Source organism: Nesoenas mayeri, assembly GCF_963082525.1.
Source record: "Nesoenas mayeri genome assembly, chromosome: Z".
NCBI lineage: Eukaryota > Metazoa > Chordata > Aves > Columbiformes > Columbidae > Nesoenas > Nesoenas mayeri.
The window spans coordinates 59245655-59264783 of NC_137542.1; the positions used below are offsets into that span (position 1 = coordinate 59245655).

Below are 19129 nucleotides of genomic sequence, written 5' to 3' on the forward strand. Positions count from 1 at the left end.
AGTGTCCAGGCTGCTATACATATTAAAAAGTAGTAAGTTTTGGAGCACAAATTAATATGAGGCTCTGTTTTATTGTGGGGAAACAGGGTATTCCTGGGGGGGATGCTCAAGTACTTGGGCACCGTCTTTCGGCTACAAATGAAATAAAGTGGATCTAAGGCACTTCTTAAAGAAACAAACAAACAAACAAACAAACAAGAGAATGCAGCGGGCTGTGGCACGGCGGGCACCGGCCGGGCTGTCTCACGGAACGCTGGGTTACCCACTCTCCACAGCCGCGGGTAACGGTCGGTAACGGTCGTCGTCGTCGTCGTCGCCGCCGCCGCCGCCGCCGCCGCCGCCGCCGCCGCCGCCGCCGCCGCCGCCGCCGCCGCCGCCGCCGCCGCCGCCGCCGCCGCCGCCGCCGCCGCCGCCGCCGCCGCCGCCGCCGCCGCCGCCGCGGTCCTCGCGCTGCAGGTCGCGCCCGCCCCGCGCCCCGTCCCGCCCCTTGACCCGCGGGGGCCCCTCCCGCCCCCGGCCCTTTCCGGTGCCCCTCCCGCCCGGCGCTGCCACATCCTCCGCTGACATCAGCCCGCGCCGCCATATTGGAGGAGAAGCAGCCTCCGCCAGCTCGGCCTCCGCCAGCTCGGCCGCCGCAGGGGGGACGCCAGCCCCCGCTGCCTCCGCCTCCCGCGCCGCGGCCGAGCCCCGCTTCCCATGACTCCCCTCGGCCGGCCACTGCCCCGGTGCGGATAGGGCGGACGTTGGAGCGGCGCCTGTCCCTTCTCCTTCCCCTTCCCGAGCTGTCTCCGAGCCCCTCTCCCCGCGGCCCTCCCACGTCTCCCAGCCATGACTTCCCTGACCCAGCGCAGCTCCGGGCTGGTGCAGCGCCGGACCGAGGCCTCCCGCAGCGCCGCCGCCGACAAGGAGCGAGGAGCGGGGGGCGGCTCGGACGATGAAGGCCGCCGGGACGAGTCCGGCGACGACGAGAAGGGGGACTCCAAGGAAACGCGGCTCACCCTCATGGAGGAGGTGCTGCTCCTGGGCCTGAAGGACCGTGAGGTGCGGCCGGGGCCATGGCGGCGGGGCTGGGGCGGGCCGAGGTGAGGGGCGCTGGGCAGGGGGTGGCTGGGGAGGCCTGACGGTGCTCGGGGGCGGCAGTAATGGGGTGCCCGAGGGGACGCTGGTTATTCGGGGGCTGATGGAGGGTGTTGTTGGGAAAGGGAAGCTTAAGTGTTGCCAGGGTGTGGGTGGAATGGGGGGAGTGTTGCTGCGGGTTTGGGGCAGAGGCGTTACTGAGGACGGGGACCGTGATGCTGCTGGGAGTGAGGGGCACAAGCTGGAGCCGGCTCGGTGTTTTGGAGGAGCTGGGAAAGGTGTTTGGATTTTGGGAAGGGGGAGCCTGGCGGAGAGTCTGAGTCGCCCTTTGGATGCGGGGTTCGCAAAGGGGCTCTCACATTTGTTGCATTTCGAGGGGTTGGGACAAAACAGAGATCTGGAGGTGAGGGCCAGGGTGGTTGGCTTGGAGGCCTGGGTGGATTTGTGATGTTTATACTCATTCTCCTGCAACCTACCAATGACTCTAATGTGAGCGACTTGTCTAGTCCTATGTATTTTGTCAGACACAAATCTCTGGTACTTACGGGGTTCTCAGGTGCTACAGGATGTTTAGCAGCCCTTTCTTTTAAGGCTTTTCAGGCAAATGCATGTGAAAAATGGCTTATAATTGGAGGAGATACATATGACAAAAATGAGACTAGAGGAATGAGAGTTGTCTCAAAATGAGGAAATGGCAGTATTCTATAATTCCATGTTTTTACGGAATTTATAGCTTAATTATTTATCATGATACTGTGAATAACATTCATTGAGGAAGATACACATCTACAAGTATGTTGGATTTTTGTTTCTTGTGAAAGAGTTAATCAATATAAAAAACATACACACTGCAGAAAATCAGTCCTATTGGGGAAACAATTTAGTTTGATGCGGTCTATGGTGAAGCTTAATATGCCTTTATTTTAGTTATGAGTTATAATATGAATTTAATTAAGAAAACAGCTTTTTTATTTTATAGTGGTAAGTAAATTAATCAAGTTAGTTCATTGATTTGGATGGAAGTCTCTTAAAGCTCTGTGTGTTCCTGGGGACAGAATAGTGGGGGAGGGGAGCTGATAAGCTTTATGTTAATTTGACAGTGCATTGCATCTAAAATAAAATTGCCAGTTGATAATGAATAGGCTCAAGAGTAGTTTTCGTGGTTAACATTTATCTATTAATGCATATAGGTATATCTGTATATATATATCTAGTACAATAAGATTTTATTTCTTTTTCAGACTGTGTATTTTGGACTATATTGCTGTAACCTCATTTTTTTTAGGGGGACTTTGCCATGGCCTCCTGATGCACTCAGTAGATGCTCACAGTGATCTGTGCTTCCATCTGTTGAATTGGAGGCTTGTGCATTTCTCTTTTTCCACACCTGAATAGTTGCAGGAAAGTGAGTTAGGTGTGACAAGACAGATATCTGGCAGAATTGCATAGGATTTCGTGCCTTGAGGAAGGTGACATAAACTAGGTGATCTTTCAGCTCATTTCTTTTTCAGGATTGTGTGGTAAATCTGCTGAATTTATGGGTCTTAGTCTATAAAGATTTCAAAGTAAGGAGTGTTCTGTCTGCCTATAAAGAATATATGGTCCAAGTCTTTCTACTATATCAAAAGTTAATAGTTAACATTGGCCTAAAAATCCAGCTTTGCACTGGTGTGTATCAAAATTATAAATCATCTAGCAGCTGTGGCACACACTGTAGATAATCTAATATTACTTTATATGGAAAAAGGAACTGAGTGTTTACAGTGGCATGGATATCCATAACTCTCTTGGGATTTTCAAGTTGAGATGTCAGACAAAAAGAATGGTAAAGTCATTGCTAGGGTAGGGGGCTGATGTGCAGAAGCTGTATGATATGTTGTTTCTGAGCTTTGTTAGGCAGGAATCACTAGGTTTTGTATTTTGATTTTGGGTCTGCCTGTACCCCTGTGGACAAGCTGTACTGTGTGAACTGCTTTGTCACATTTCTTTCCTTTTAGAACTGGAAATAAAACTATAGGCTCATTTGCAAATATTTTCTTTTCTCTATTTTTCTGATGGTAAGTAAGCAAAACTCACTTACTTATTTACACACCTGGAAGTGCTTTTTATAAAGGTTTTTACCTCCAAGAGAATCTATTTCCTATGGCATCGATGTGAGACTTCCTTATGACAGACATCAGGGGAAAGCAATGTAAGGTCTGTTAAGTATTATTGTGAAACTACACAAAGTGTAAGGAAAAGCCAAAGGCAGGTGTATGAGCTATAAGCTCAGTTGAAAGTCTCTAGATTTAAAGCTGAGAATGTCCTTCCTGAACACTCTAACAGGACAAAATAATCTAGTGTTGAGTTAAATTATAAAAAAGGTGGGGTCTGAATTGGCTGAAGAGCAACCACTCAAAAGTTCTGCTCTGGCTGTCACAACCCCTGTGGTTGCCTGGTTGTTGCTGCAGTATGGGTTCAGCGATGGCAATGTCTGACTGCCCTAAACCAAACACAGCATCCCTTTCCTAATGGTTGGACGCAACTTCATTCACACGTGCTTCCTGGACATGGCTTTTTTTTGTTTGTTTTCCCACCTGTTTGGCCTAATTAAATTGTACTTCATGTATTGGTACAGGTTGGTCTTTTCTGCTGGTGGTTCCTCTTCCTTTTGTATCTCTTGTGTATACATAGTTATTACTGTATTTCAAGGTCAAGATAGGTTATATGGGGTATGTGCATGCTTGCATAATGTAACAGATGCAGTGACCTTGGAAGAGCAGGTAATATACGGGAACAAAATACATTACTAGAATTCTTCAGGGAGCATCACAAGAACACCTACGCATATTTGGAAACTCTTCAGAAACATGGCTGAGAAATCGAGTCATGTTCATCCATTTAGACTAGAGCAATAGCTTGTTGCTATAGGAATAAGAAATACTCACTGTAATAAAATGCTGTGTTTTATTAGGTTAAAAATAGTATTGTAATAGGATAGGTAGAAGCCACAGAAAAAAGGAGGTTATTCTGCAGAACTCCTGAAGCATTTGAGGTCATCACTCCCAAAAGAAGGGAGTGATAAATATGAAAAGTTAGCGTATTTTAAAATGGCAGGTAAGAAGTGAGTACAGGCCAGTTTGTTCATTATAGCTCTTCTAGACATCTTGTAACTCAGTCCCACAGAAAATGGTGTTGCTGGTTGTAGTGGTTGAAGGTTGTGGTGCTCTGTAACTGTTGCTCCATTTAAGTTAATTTAAGATTTTTGTACTTTTTTTTTTCTTCCCTTTTTGGAAATTGTGAAGGACAGCAGTGCACACAGCTGCTCCTTTCCTCTATACCATGGGTGTCAAACTCATTTTTGCCCAGGACCACATCAGCCTCATGGTTGGCCAAAAGGCCAAATGTAATTTTAGGACTGTATAAGTGTAAATACTGCTACATTTATGCAGTCTGAAAATTACATTTGTCCCTTTGAAGGCAACCGGGAGGCTGATGGGGCCACAGGTGAAAATGAGTTTGACACCCCTGCTCTATATGATCTGCCACAACTAAACAAATTGAAGCAGCTGCAGAGACATGGCATCTACTAAGATAAAGTATTTATTTAGTCTGGAACTAATTCCTTATTTACTGAAAGAAAACTACTGTAAAGTATGCTAACATAATGGCCCTGTATTGTAGTCAACTGCAACAGTAAATATTTCTCGTTTTATTTAGCTTCTATTTGGTGAAGGCTAAGATGTCATTTGTGAGAGAGAAGTAATGTTAAATCACTTTGTTAGTTACAGAAATTATCTTGGATCTTTACTACTCATTTAGCCTTCTGAAACTTAATTTGTTGCTGAAGATTTAGTGTTGCAGCATTGCTTTTTGGCCACATAGTTCCTGGAAAGGTTTCCAGCATAGGATATTTTTCATTGTATTGAAATGTGTTATTAAGGAGCTAGTTTGCCTGCTCCAGATACGCTGTTTTGTGTCTTCTTCAAATCTTTGTAGTATTTCCCCCCTCCCAATTAAAAAAAGTTTCAGCAGCAGCCTGAATGCCAACTCAAAACCTCCCAATTTTGATGGAGAATATCTGAGACAAATGAGTGAAACATGAAGAGGCGTCTGCTGGGAATTCAGATTTCAGTTGAAGAATGATGTATGACTGTGTTGAAACCTTGACAAAGATGTTCTTTTTCTCAAATGTTCAGGGCCTAATAACAACAAAGTGTGTAATGTCTGTGATGAAAAATTCTTTCTTTCATAGTGGCCTACCTTTTTGGTCCTTTTAAAATTTCATGTCTGTACATAAATTACAGGCTAGGAGAAGATATGAGGTGCAGGAGGAGGAGTACGCAAATTCTGTGTGCTACGAGATGCAGTAAAGTGCTTCTTGATTGTGCTGCTGAGTAAATCCTACTTACGGGATCTTTGGAGGACATGCTGATTTGGTAGCAGTGTTTTGGATTCAAGTTGTTTATGTTGAAATTGTGTTTATATTCTGTGGTTCTGCATGCAGCTGAACTGGTTATCCCTGCTCTGATCCCATGGCTAATCTGTAATCTATATTATTTATTAATGGATAACTTCAAGTGTACTGTAGTCCTTCCTTTCATGTCAAGCTGTCTTGTGTATGACAAAACTAAAAACATTGTCAAAGCCTTTCTAGTGATGCTTCTCAGTTTTGTGAAGTGCTCTTAAATAAACAAAGCTGTAACTCTTTTTCCTCTCCCTGTAGCAAGCTTTTTCTATTTAAAAAATTGCATGAAAAAGTATTACTGTTAATTGCTAGAATGGAACTGAAAACCAACATATTATATTGGAAAAAATGTGCTATTATTTCAGGTGTTCTTTGACCCTAAAGTAGTTCAAGTACTGCAGCATTTGTCTGAATTAGTTAAACTACATGGAACTTGCCTTTGCAAGGCCAAGTTGAGCAGAGTGTTCCAGAGAAAAATTAAAACATGACTTTCTTACCCACAGAGCAAATAATAACTACAGGACATGTTCACCTCTGTTGCATTACTGGGGGAAGGGGAAGGTACCCTAGAGTAAACACGTGGATTGTTTTCCTCTCTGTAGACAACATTGTCAATCTATTTTCTAATAACATTTAGGAAAGACAGAAAAAATAATAGCTTATCATGTGCCAGTTTGAATTGTGTTTTTCCCAGCTTGCAAACAGGTATTAGATAAATTTCAGTAATTTATTTTCATTCAGAAATATTCATAAAACATTACTGCAGAATGACTTCACATGCACTTTTCAGACTTCAAAATTACAAGGCTGCACATAACATGGTGCCCAACTGTTCTCTTCGTCTAAGGGCACTATATGTGAGCCTGGATGAATAGGTGCACATAAGTGTGTGGTACTATGACTAAGCTGTTAGTCTGAGTGCAAACCAGTATTATGCATGCCAAGACTTTCCCACCTACCCCCTACTGTATTTCAACCATTTTTACCTTTTTAAAAAAAATATTTAATCTTCCTCCCCCTCCCTGGTTTTTGATGGGCCATTATGGTAATAAAATAGTATGCCTTGTAAGCCAGATCTTCGTAATTGTTACACTCATAACTCTTTTATTTATGGATGTTAGAGGATTTATTCATCACACTGGGAAATTAGTCTGTCAGGCTTCTTTTATGTCTTTCTGTTGCTGATATTCTTTTAAGCACTTGTAAGCTACTTATTGCTATATGCTTTCTAGTCATCTGCCCTTATGGTCTTAGTAGATAGCATCATGTGTTTGTATTATTTACAGAGTCCTTAACTGCCAGGCTAGGTGTCTTTTGTGCATGGGCTGTACGAGGTTTCTACTTAGCCAGTCATTCTTGTACAGCACAGCGCATTGCACTTCCATTTTTTACCTCAGCACATGCTTGATTTTGCTTCAGCACTTTCACATTCAACAGTCTCTACCACGAGAGAAGCATTCTGTGCATATGATGTTGTGGTTTTGGTATGTCCTCTACATTGCACAGTGGAGAAGGCAGGTATAACATTTATAAGCTAGATTTAAGTAAAAGCCAGATGGATGTTCAATCTACACTAATCACTTAGCGCTTACTACAACTGCTTTGCCTATGCTGAATATGTAAATGTGACTACTGCTTAAGAAGCATCTGCAGACTATGGCTGAGACTTTATAGTTAGCACATGTTAAGTACTGAATGAAAGAACTTGTGCCTTTTGGTGTGAGAACAGTGCAATTAGTGGAATTTTTATCTTATAATGAAAACATTCATGCAGCATTATTATAAGATAGTCTGTTTCTTGAAAACTGTTTGCACCTGGATAAGTGAAATATGGGAGATCTGTTCCGACAAGAACAAACCTAAAGGAAACTAGAGGAAGTCTAGAAACAGGAGGAATCCCTATCCCTTATGCATGCTTTTAAAGCACTCGAAACATGACTCTGGAAATCCATCCACATTAATGACGTGATCCAGATCTCTCAAAATGAAACTGTGGCAGAATGCAACCCCCCCTCGCCTCTCTCCCCCTCTTCTGCCCCCACTCTCCCCCTCCCTCCTTCAGTATGGAGGAGTGGGCACATCCCCCTCTCTCCTGGCTGCCGCGGGCCTAACAGCCTCTTTGTCTGGCCCCAGAGCACCCATACCGGAGTCGTTAGGGGCAAAAGCCGCTGGGCGCCCACACCCAGGGTGGGGGATGTTTTTGGGGGGCTTCCGGGAATAGGAGGAATGACTGCAGTCAGGTCAAGCTCTTAAAAACGGGACACTCGTCGAAAACTTCCCTTTGGCCCTGGAGTTTTCTCAGAGAACGAGCTTAGCCACTGCCGCCAGGAGCCACGGCCCCCCCCAGCTCCCCGGAACGGAGTCTCCGCTTGCCTCGCCGCCACGGCCGTGAGTAAAACTTCTCGCAGGATTGCGAGTATATTTATACTTTCTGTGCACGTTTGCACACATACTTTAAATTATTTGTTTAAAATAATTACGGATAGGCTTGGGCAAGTGTGTGCTTCTCCGGGACTCAGGGGCGACTCCGGCATTGTTTTGAGTGAAGCCACGTGCATGCACTCTGTGGACCGCCTGCTGTAGTGGTTGCCGCCCCTAGATAAGTTTCCAGCTGATATTCGAACCTGTATTTAAGTCACTTTTGGAATATTAAAACCCTGTTTCACCAGTTTAATAAAGGCTGCTTTGGACCCTGTTGTCCTTCGGGGTAATATTCCATGACAGAAACATTGTACAGGTCCTGAATTTGAGATAACACAGTGCTTTACATAGTGTTTTAAATTGTGACCAGGTAGAAGAGAGGTGTAGCTGTGGTATTTGGGGACAGATACAGTATATTTATAAACCTGAGGGAGGGATCTGTAGTTTTAATGTGCCCTAGTTAGTCCAAGTTAGTGGAACTTCCACCTACTGTTTAGTTAGCCAGTATTAGACCTGCTTTGTCTGTATTAGAAAGACCTACCAGGTTTAGGTTTCTCTTACTGTTTTAAGGAGAAGTGTACTGGGTCTCACTGGGGTAGAGTTAATTTTCTCCATAGCAGCCAGGGTGGTGGTATGTGTTTTTTGTTTTGTTTTGTTTTTGACCAAAATGGGGTGGATAATCTAAAGGGTAAGTGTCATGAGGATGGAAACAGGCTCTTCTCAGTGACAACCAATGATAAGACATGGGGCAGTGGGTGCAAACTGGAACACAAGAGGTTCCACTAAAATACGAGAAGAAACCTCTTCACAGTGAGAGTGACAGACACTGGAACAGGCTGCCCAGGCAGGTTGTGAAGTCTCCTTCTCTGAAGGCATTTTAAACCCTCCTGGACACATTCCTGGGTAACCTCATCTAGGTGTTCCTGCTCTGGCAGGGGCATTGGACTAGATGATCTTTTGAAGTTCCTTCCAATCCCTGACATTCTGTGAACAGTGTTTGCATAGCGTTGAGGCTGCCAGTTTCTCACTCTGCCCACCCACAGTGAGTAGGTTGGGGTGCGCAAGAGGCTGGGAGAGGGCAAGAGAGCCGACCCTGATGGACCAGTGGGGTACACCATGCTCTGTAGCGTTATGGTCAGCAATGAAAAAGGAGGGGAGGGAGTGGGTGGTTCGGTGGTCATTGTTCAGGGACTGGCTGGGCATCAGTCTGCTCGTGGGAGGTGGTTACTGAGTGTTTGCATCACTTAGTTCTGTGTTTTCACTTTTCCTAGTCTATTCCCGCATCCTGCTGGGCGTATTGGTAGAGTGGTTATGTGGGACTTAGCTGCCAGCCAGGGTCAGCCCACCAGTAGGAGACACTAAATGTGTGCAAAGTTTGTTTTGTTAGCTTTTGGTCGTTACATCAAGGCGGGATGCAAGCTGTTTTTTCTGATCTTGCTATATGTACTTGCTGCCATGGGAAGACTTGTTTTTTGAGTGAAATATCTGATGTGGCGGATTTAAGCACCAGTTTTAATTAAACATTTATTTCAAATAAATGTCACATCTTATGCTCAGTGACAATAGTTGGTAGTGTAGAAATGAATTTGCAGGCTGTGGAACAAATTATATCTTTCTTTTGCATGAAGTATGGAGAACAGAGATTGGACCCTGATGGAAGGTGGCTTTGCAAAAGCCGTGCAAATATTTGAAGTCATTATCTGCATGTGTATACACTTAATCATGTTGAAAGTTAGACTTCTAAGTTTGCTTTTTCATTCCTAAATGAACAGTCAGACTCTCAAGTGTTGATTTGTTCAGGGGTCTCGTAAGGGTTCAGCAGTGTGCATTAGTTGCCTTCTTTTTGGCACAGTAAAGTTTTTCATTGTCTTCATTTTAGTGAAGAGATGTGTTTATGTAATGTATACCTGTGTATGTGCTTGAAGAGCTGGGAGACATCATTTGGCTTTAGTGCTTCCAGTAGTTGATAGCAGTTGCTGTTTGTTATTTCTTCTTAAGTGCAGTGGCAGGTTAGTCAAGTACCTGACAAGTTTCTTGTCAACTATACTGTGCCTTGTAGAATATGTATGCTTGGTTTCCTAAATTATTTCTAGTGTTTGGCTGTCAAGACACTTCAGAGCTTTTTCTCGCTAACTTGTCTTCTCTTTGTAACTAGACAACAGTTTATATTTGAGTAAAATGGCTAATTATTTCAATTACATCAAAAGAGGAAGTCAAGAGGGACCACAGTCAGACATCAAAGTCCCCACATTGTAGCATTTCAGTCATAAACACCCCTGCACTCTGGCTTGACTTTCTTTCTAAAACATATATTAATTTTCAAAGGTTTTGTAGGTCAGGTTGTATCATTAGATGTTCCTGCAGCCTTCTGGGTTGAGAAGGTGATGACTTACTTGGGAGCTAAGATTTGCAGCAAAGAGCTGGCTGGGTATGCGTTGGCATAGACCCTTAACCTAATGTGAAGAGGATGAAGAGGAATCCATTTTATTTTAATTGCAAATTACTTGAAGTTTGAATATTTTGTCTTTGACACGTAAGGAAATCCAGAGTATTCTTCTAGCAGTTGTTTTATTTGAATATTTTTAATATTCACAGTTTCTTGACATGTTTTTTTAAATCTTTTTTATTATTATTATTGAGAGTTTTGACTGGTAAAAGAGATGAATGTTTCCTAAAATTATTTTGTCTTCAGAAATGAATTTTTATTTTTTCCAATTAGGTAGATAGATAGAACTGTGTTTCTTCCATAGAAGGGGGAAAAGATTGAAGCTATCATGGAAGAGTTACTTAAGCAGTATCCTAACCCTGGACATATTTTCAACTGTGAATGGTTTGGGGTAAGACCACGCAGTTCTTTGCCAAAGGAAATTGATTTTGGCCTTGCCAGAGAATGCTGCCACAGAAGCTGAATTTGGTTTTGTGTTTGGATCTGTCTGGTATTGCACAGTACTGTAGTGTCATTAAGTATAAGATTTTCTCAGAGGTAATAAATCAATAGCTATTAGGCATAATAAATTGATGTACATGTATTGAATGAGTATTAGAAGGTAACAGAGAATCTCTAGATGCATAATTTGACCACGTCTGGTTTTGTTTGAGACATACTTGCTGTCAGCTGCAGCTTCCAGGCTGTGGTTTTACTCATCTTCAGGTAGATTAAATTACTATAACCTGCACTGGAAAGAACAGATCTTTTTCATCCCCTGAAAGTGAAAATGGATCAGTTCATATAGCAAGATAGCTGTGGTGAGAGCAGCCTAATTTTACCTTGAGGGTTTGGATAATTTTGGACATTCCAGCCTGCCTGTGATGGGTATTACAATTAAGTTTTTCCTTTTTCTCCTCTTCTATAATTGTTTTCTGTTTGCATTTTTCCCCAGATTCTTCTAAGTATGTTTAGTTATTCTGGTAAAAAGACTTTTTAACTGGTTCTCCTTGAAGTTCAAAGTGCTTTTTATGTTTACCGTCAGTCTAAGGTTACTTGAATAGCAGAATTAGAGCTTTATAGAAATATGTATAAGGACCTAGTTCAGGAGTAACAAATGCTGTCTGTCTGCACAAGAGGGTCTAAAGGCTTCAAATTATCAGAATAAATATACAGTTAGTTCAACTAGTATTGACCAGCTTTTCTATTTGTCATTGAGAACCTGGAAAAGTTTGTGCATTTTTTTTAAAATTATTTTTTGTCCATTTTTAGATGACCTGTTTGCTTATTTTCATGTTGAGAAGCTTCTTCCAGCATCACGATCGAAGAAGAAACTTAGATTAACTTTTTTAACTTTACCTTATTTCTAATATAAAAATTTCCTGCTCTGAAAAAGGATGTGGTAGAAGTTTTCTAGGTTTGACTGAAAAAGTCAGGAGTCAGATTTATTGGACAAATACTTTATAAGATATACTCAATATTAAGCATGTATACCATCAGTCTTGCTGACTTCCACCAACTTGAAGAGATTCAGAAACTGTACTCATTGTTCAGTGTAGAATGATGTTCCTAAATAAAATACTAGCTTTTAACAGTTTTTAACATGTAAAGAATCTATAACTTACTACAGTAACTCAGTTACTGACTTTGATCTTCTTATAGTTACATTATCACAAAGATGATATTTACTTACCTGCAACAATGGCAGGCAATTTTCCTTTCTTTCTAATCAGCTATTTTACTTTCAGCTAAAAGAGTAGGAATCACAGAATCGTGTATAGGTGTCAGAGGCTGACATTCACTTGTTTGTCTTTGTCAGCTCCTACTGCTGTCTGCTGGTATCTCCATTTAATTGTATGACTTCACATGAATATCGTAGTGTTTCTCTTGTAGAAGAATACTGGTGGTAGATGCATTTGGAATTCATAAAATGAAGCTTTTGGGCCAACAGAAAGTATTTAAATTCCATGCTAAAACATAATTTCCAATAGACAAGGTAGTTTCATTATCCTTTCTATACACATACTTCTTATATTTTGTATTTTACCTCTTTGGATTTAGGAGCAGCTTTAAGGAGATGTGTTTTAGGTGATTCCAACTGTTTTCAGAAGTTCAAATTAGTATTAGTACTTGTGGAGCAACTACACAAAGAAAACAGTATGTTAAGATAGTTCTCATATTTTGGGGAATACAGTAGCCCTGTGCTTCTCATTCTGCTAGTACTGTTCATTAAAATCAAAATACTTAACAGTCATAGCTATGAAGCAGATAAAAGTTGTAAAGTTGCTTGCAACAGATTGTTGTGTTATAGATAGGATGGAAGGGGAAGGAAACCGACATCCTTGCCATGAAAACTGTGGCAGATCAAAATTCCTATTAACCTGCTACAGTGCACCTGGATAGTGCATGCTGTTACTCTTTTCCCACTGCCCCTTAGCTGTCTTTCTGTAGATGTCAAAATTGCTACTTCAGAAAGGAACTCCTTGACTAGAAAAGTGAGAGTTCTGTTGCAGTTGTGATCAAGTCCATTATGAAATACAATTCACCACAGCATATATTTCAAGAGGAATTGTCCCTACCTGTCTTTTGCAGTAGGTTTCAAATGGGTGGGAAATTATGATTTGGGGTTATTATGTTCTGTCTGTGCTTTGTGCTGGCTAATAATAAGCTTGTGAAGAAAGAAATTGCGAAGAACTTGCTATTGCATTGGAGAATTGGAAAGGGATGCTATTGCTATCTTGTAAGATTTAAATAATATAACTTCAAATGTATGTTGATCAGGGTCCAAAATAGGGATATGAAGGTAGTGGTGAATATAGTGCATAACACCTTAAGCATTAAGCATTTTATATATTCTGAGCAGATTGTGCTCACGAATGGCTTCAGTATAGGTAGCCCAATAATGTATTTCTTTTTTTAAATTCTGAGCTCTTTATCCCAATGACTAAGTGAATAGTTCTAGCCCTAGCTATTCAGATTGTGAAAACAATTCAGGTTTTCAAAGGAGTTTATCCATTAAAGTGTGGGTTGACACTGAAAGGGATGCTCTTGCCTTTCACTGTCTGTCCCAACCATGTTCTTTTTCCATGCTTCCTCTGGTATTTGTTCACCTGCTTGATGAATCAGATGAGATGACCATAAGCTTTCAAACAGACCACTTCCCCATCTAGCTGAGTACACAAATGCTACTATGGTCTCAAGAGAGAAATGACAGTGATGTGCTTCAATGTGGTGAAAAAAAAACCAACAACAACTACTTCTGTCTTCAGCAGCAGTTCAGGCTTTGGACTTCACTCTTGGATTTGACCCTCAAATAGCTAAAAATGAAGACATGGGGGAGGATCTACCTTCTCAAGTTACATGGTTTTGTGGAAAGTTAAAATGAGATGCTGTGACATAGATTTGAAAGGTCAGTAAAACTGAAATGAATCTCTTGAAGGAAAAATAATTGAAGTGGTGTGCAGAAAGTAGTAGTTCAAAAGAGATGCTAATACTGGGAACGTAATTAAACACTGCGATGTAAGTTTGTCTGAAGTTTCTTTTCCTGCCCGTTTTTTTTTCCCTGGTTTTTATCTCTGCCACAGTAAGTAACTCTAAGAAAAGATACCTAAATTTACATATATACAAAACATGAGTCTCTTATTATTGATATAACTACTCAAGGTGATCATGTAGGTAATATTGCATTGTGACGCAGGCTGTGTAAATGTCGGAAGTGTAGCCTCTTTGCTAATGGTACTATGCAGCATGGAGATCAGTCTTACATGTAATTTATACTGACAGACTACTCAATTTGTTTTGCCCAATCCTTCAGTGACCTAAACTGACTTACTGATTTTTTTTTTTTTCTTTTTTTCCCAAGTTCCACATTTGCTGTAGTTAGTCCATCTCAGGCTATACATCTGTTGGCAACTGTTTCTTTTTATTCTTATCTTAAAAGTAGAATTAGATCTTGTATGTTTTACAAACTGTTTTTATTATACTGGCATGTAAATACAGTGCGGATGGCTAATTGGACCTGAATACAATTGGCCTCAATAGCTTCCCATGATGCCAGCAAGCACAGAATGTTTTACAGTATGTTTTTCATCTGTGATTTCTGAGAACATACCATAAAAATAGTCTGCCACATATCAGAAAGTATAGATGGCAAGGAAGAAACCCTTGTTCGGCAAAGCTAGATGCTTGTTTGTATATAAACAGAACAGTAGTTTTATGTCTTGGCATTTTTATAATGCTACCACAAACACAGTGTTTGAATGCCATCCACACAGAAGTAATAAAAGTAATAGCAAACTCCAGCAGAGTTTGGGTTTGGGAAATCTGGTTTTTCTATGTTTCAGCATCCAAGTGGAGCTGGTTGAAATTTTTCCTCTGAAATATTCTTCCAATGGAAAACAGGCTAGCTGTAAATTCAGAATTTACAGTTTGCTAAAGTGAAAGCATTCTTTAACCTAGATCTCCATGTCAAACTCATTTTCACCGGTGGCCACATCAGCCTTGTGGTTGCCTTCAAAGAGTCAAATGTAATTTTAGGACTGTATACATGTAAGAGTAGTTACCTGTATACAGTCCTAAAATTACATTTGTCCCTTTGAAGGCAACCACAAGGCTGATGTGGCCACCGGTGAAAATGAGTTTGACACCCCTGACCTAGAGTTTCCCAGCTAGGAGGCAAAATCTGAAATTAGTGGTTTGATGTCTTCTTGACGGACTCTCAGATGTATTTCCTCGATGTTAGAATTTCCAGACTCCTCAGGAGCTGTAATTGTTGTTGATCTTGGCTTTTTGTTACTTTTCAAGTTGGCCAGTTCCCCTTTTGATGAGGCTACCATGTCTGGAAAGGGTTAAAACAACATTTTATTTCTGCTCTCTCTACATGAAGTTTCAGCAATTGCATTCTTTACATAATTTTGATTTTTGAAGAATCTGGAATTTTCTGAGAACAGGAATTGAGGGGTTTGGGTAGGTCTAGTGGTGTTTCTCTTTCAGAGTGAGGTTCCCTTTTAATTGTTTGGTGTATTTCAGTTTGGTTACAATTGATTTTAAGTAGAGGGTGCTAAGTAAGGGTTTAAGGAGTACTGTTAGGTCTGAATGTAAAATGGAAAGGTTTTTAGTATGAAGAGTATAGAATGGGCAGTGTTACATGCCAGGGAAACTTTGCTGTTCTCATTCTGTATAAATGTAAATTGAATCTGAGTTGGCGCCAAAACGTTGAGCTAACACTGACCTGTAGTACTGAATATGAGTCTGTGTGGATCTGAGGATGGGCCTGAGGGGCATGTTTTTTCTAAACTAAACAAATATTTTTAGTTCAGTAGGCTGTTGTAACCCTCAGTTACCTTCATAGACTATTACATGACTTTATGATGCCTTTGTAAAAGACATATAAAGCTGATTTCTATTTGTCATGGCTCTGTGGCTGCAAAGTAATCTTGAGACTCACTGGTTTTAGATCAAGGAATGCACCAACAGCTACGTAGGTTGCGCTGTACAATATTTTGTAAATAAGTGGCAATAACCAATTAAGTTAAACACATCAAATTTTTATATTACTCTGTGTATCTTGAAGCCTCAGGGTACTGCTGCTTTCATATTCTGAATTAACTGAAGAATTGGGGAGAGAGTGTATGTGTCTGCAGTGGGAAGAACTCTTACACGTAAAACAAAGCATTCTGAGTAAAAGATTACCTGTTCTCCTGTGAGACTTTTGTACTCCATTTTATGAGTGGGTTTGTGTTTGTTGTGTGTTTTGGTTTGCTTTTTTAAAATTTCACTCTGTAATCATTCCAGGTAATTTCTCCATCAGTGTTTTGAGGTAATGTCTACAAATGTAGGCTTATGTATATTAACGTATGGATTTTAAATATCCAGAAATGTAAATTTTTAGTGTCTTGAAAAGCTGGTAATCAGTGTATTCTGTGGAAGTGTACTTTAATACCTCTGCAACAACTCTTAGTCTGTAATATTTGGTACTGAATACTTCAACAAAACATATGGATAACCACTGAATTCAGAATAATTTGATGTTGTCAGAGTTAATGTGTATGTGTTTTCTCTGTATATATAGTTTGCTCATCTGCTGAGCCATTGCTATGGCTTTATTAAAGCATAAACAGATGATCCCATTAGGATTTTCACAGCTGGGCTGATAATGTTTGAGCTGCTCAATGACATTATTTCTTTTTCTGTGCAGGAATTCTCATAATTTCTAGCAATCCTTGTAAACGCTGTTTTGCAAGTCCTACAACCCTATTCCATTTTAAGTATAGCTTTGTGAACTTTGAGAGTCAGGGATCTTGGAGGCAAACTGGGAAAGGATATTGTTAGGGAATAATGTAAGTTAAAGTTTTAAGGGAAATTTGTAGGACATTCCTACTCAGGGTCTCTTCTCTGTCCCTTCCTTCCTTGCAGGGTATGCATATGAACTATGAACCCTTCCTTCTGTTGCATTCTGCATGACTGCATTTGTAGGAGACTGGGTCCTAGTATATATTTAGACTTTTTAATGCAGATCTGAGCTGGGATACTCCTACAGTAACCAGGAAGAAGCTGCAAGAGCTAGTGTTCTGCTCAGCAAAGGTAGACCCAGCATATTGATACGGATTACTTGTTTGTCCATCTGCTAATATAATTTTACAGTTTTCTCCCTCCCTCAAAGCAGAGAGAAGAATAGTATGACTACTCATCACATATAGTGTAAATACATTGCTGTCTTGTATGTACCACCTGTGTGAACAGGTCTAAGGAAATCCAAGAGGGTCACAGAAATTCAGGTATTTATAAACCTGGAAGTGGTATCACAGTATCACAGTATGTTTGGGATTGGAAGGGACCTCAAAAGATCATCTAGTCCAATCCAACTGCCAGAGCAGGAACACCTAGGTGAGGTTGCACAGGAACATGTCCAGTCGGGTTTTGAATGTCTCCTGCAAAGGAGTTTATTACATGTTGCAGTCGGTTGAAGTGAGGAAGGAGAGAGATTGCCACAGTTCAGTGGTGGGGAAGTGCAGCTAAAGAGGCAAGCTAAAAGCAGAGAGTTGAAGATGAGGTAGGCTGAGTAACACCGAGGCACAGGGCCATTGTTAGGAGATGGACTATTTAATAAATGACAGTTTCAAATGGTTAATGGCTGACTGAACAGGAAGACCTGTGAGCTGGAAATGAAGTAAGAGGCATGGAAAGAAGAGAAAGCAAATAAATGCAGCAGGAGGTGGATGGAACAGGGATTTTAGATAACTTGTTATTTAAGCAGAAAGAGAATCTTGATCTTATCTCTATGCTTTACCATACTTGAGTGGAAAGTCTGAGCTTTCAAAGTTAATATGTTAGGAAGATTCTGTTACAGACTATTCTCATTTCCCTTTATGCTTGTATAGCAAAACTAGTTTTTACCTTAAAATTTCTAGGTCAGCTCTGACCAAAAAATGCTTTTGTGCTGTGTTTATATAAATAAACATGATGGTTGTAAACATTCTTTTGATCTTTGAATAAACATAGAATTAAAATATTGTCTTGCAAGCTATTCATAGTTTAAAGTGCTATTCTAGTGTGAATGCTGTCAGCTAAAAATAATTCCCTGCCTTATAAGATTTTTTTTTTCCCTGTGCTGCTTAGCAACCTTAATGAAATAAGTATTTCATTGAGTTAGGTTGTTTATAAAGTTATAAAAGACTTGTAGGAAGATAGATTAAGTAAAAATACCTGGTGTTGTATTTGTGAGAAGGCTATTGTTTAAGAGCATTAAACAGTGGAATGACTTGCATCTTTGATCTTCAAAGTGTTTTGAGACAGTTAGGTATTTGGAATGACAGCAGAGAACAGTGTTTGCATGTCAAACCAAATCCCCATATTGTTCCATAAGCTGCAACGAGCAATGTCCAGGCTATGTTCAGGGAATGAGTGCACACAAAATGACCACTCCAGTGTACGCTGACTTCAACTGGCTGAGAGCCTCCCAGACCATGCATGGTTTACAGGTCCACTGCTGCCTGTCAGACTTCATTAGCAATCTCCTATGAATTTAACTGATTTTTGAAGGATTTTTTAAAAAAACTTCTGCCTTCCTGTAAAACAGTTGGAATAGAAACATAGAAAAGAAGGTGGCCTTTGAATTTTCTAACCTGTGAGCTAGCTTCATTTACCACCTTTTAGCCCTTGTCTGTGGAAAAAGAAAAATTATTTCCTGTGCAAATAGTACTTTATTCTATATTGCTCTTCTCCCTCTCTGTATGTTATTATTATTCTCTCTGCCCCTTTCACTCTTCTTCACCACCTGTCTGAAGCCTCTTTAATAGGTGGTAGTTCTACAATGCTGAGCATTATTGTTTCTCTTTTATGCACCTTTTTCTAGTTATGCCTTATGCCATTTAAAGTATGTGTCAAGAAGCTATTTCCAGTATTGGAGATAAATGTCTGCTTCTGCTGATTTTCAGTTACACCAGGAAGTTTGAGTTAAAGGATTATTTAGTTAGATTGTTGTGTGCTAAACTGACCTTCTGTGAAGGTTCCTTCCATTGTCTGAGGTCTTGGCAGTTAAGTGCCAGGAACAGCCAGTCCATCTGGCTGAACTATGTGGAAAGATTGAAAAATATTCAGGATGACACTGACCGTTCTAAAATAACTCCTTCACTGTATTAATAGTATATTGAAATATGATGTTCCAGTTCTAGTGGATCTCTTGCAAACTCTGAGTCTGGGAAAAAGCAAACAAAAATCCAACTACAACAAAACAGTGGTGACACAGTACATGTTTTCAA

At 40.6% G+C, this 19129-nt stretch overlaps 1 protein-coding gene across 1 annotated transcript in view; it reads left to right on the forward strand.

Moving 5' to 3' along the window:
• Positions 1–582: 582 nt before the first annotated feature.
• GOLPH3 (golgi phosphoprotein 3) overlaps positions 583–19129 on the forward strand; it is a 34193-nt gene continuing 15646 nt past the window's right edge. Inside the window, exon 1 of the mRNA XM_080362025.1 lies at positions 583–1041. Coding sequence (XP_080218151.1) covers positions 829–1041 — 213 coding nt within the window. The 5' untranslated portion in view covers positions 583–828. The remainder of the gene's footprint in view (positions 1042–19129) is intronic.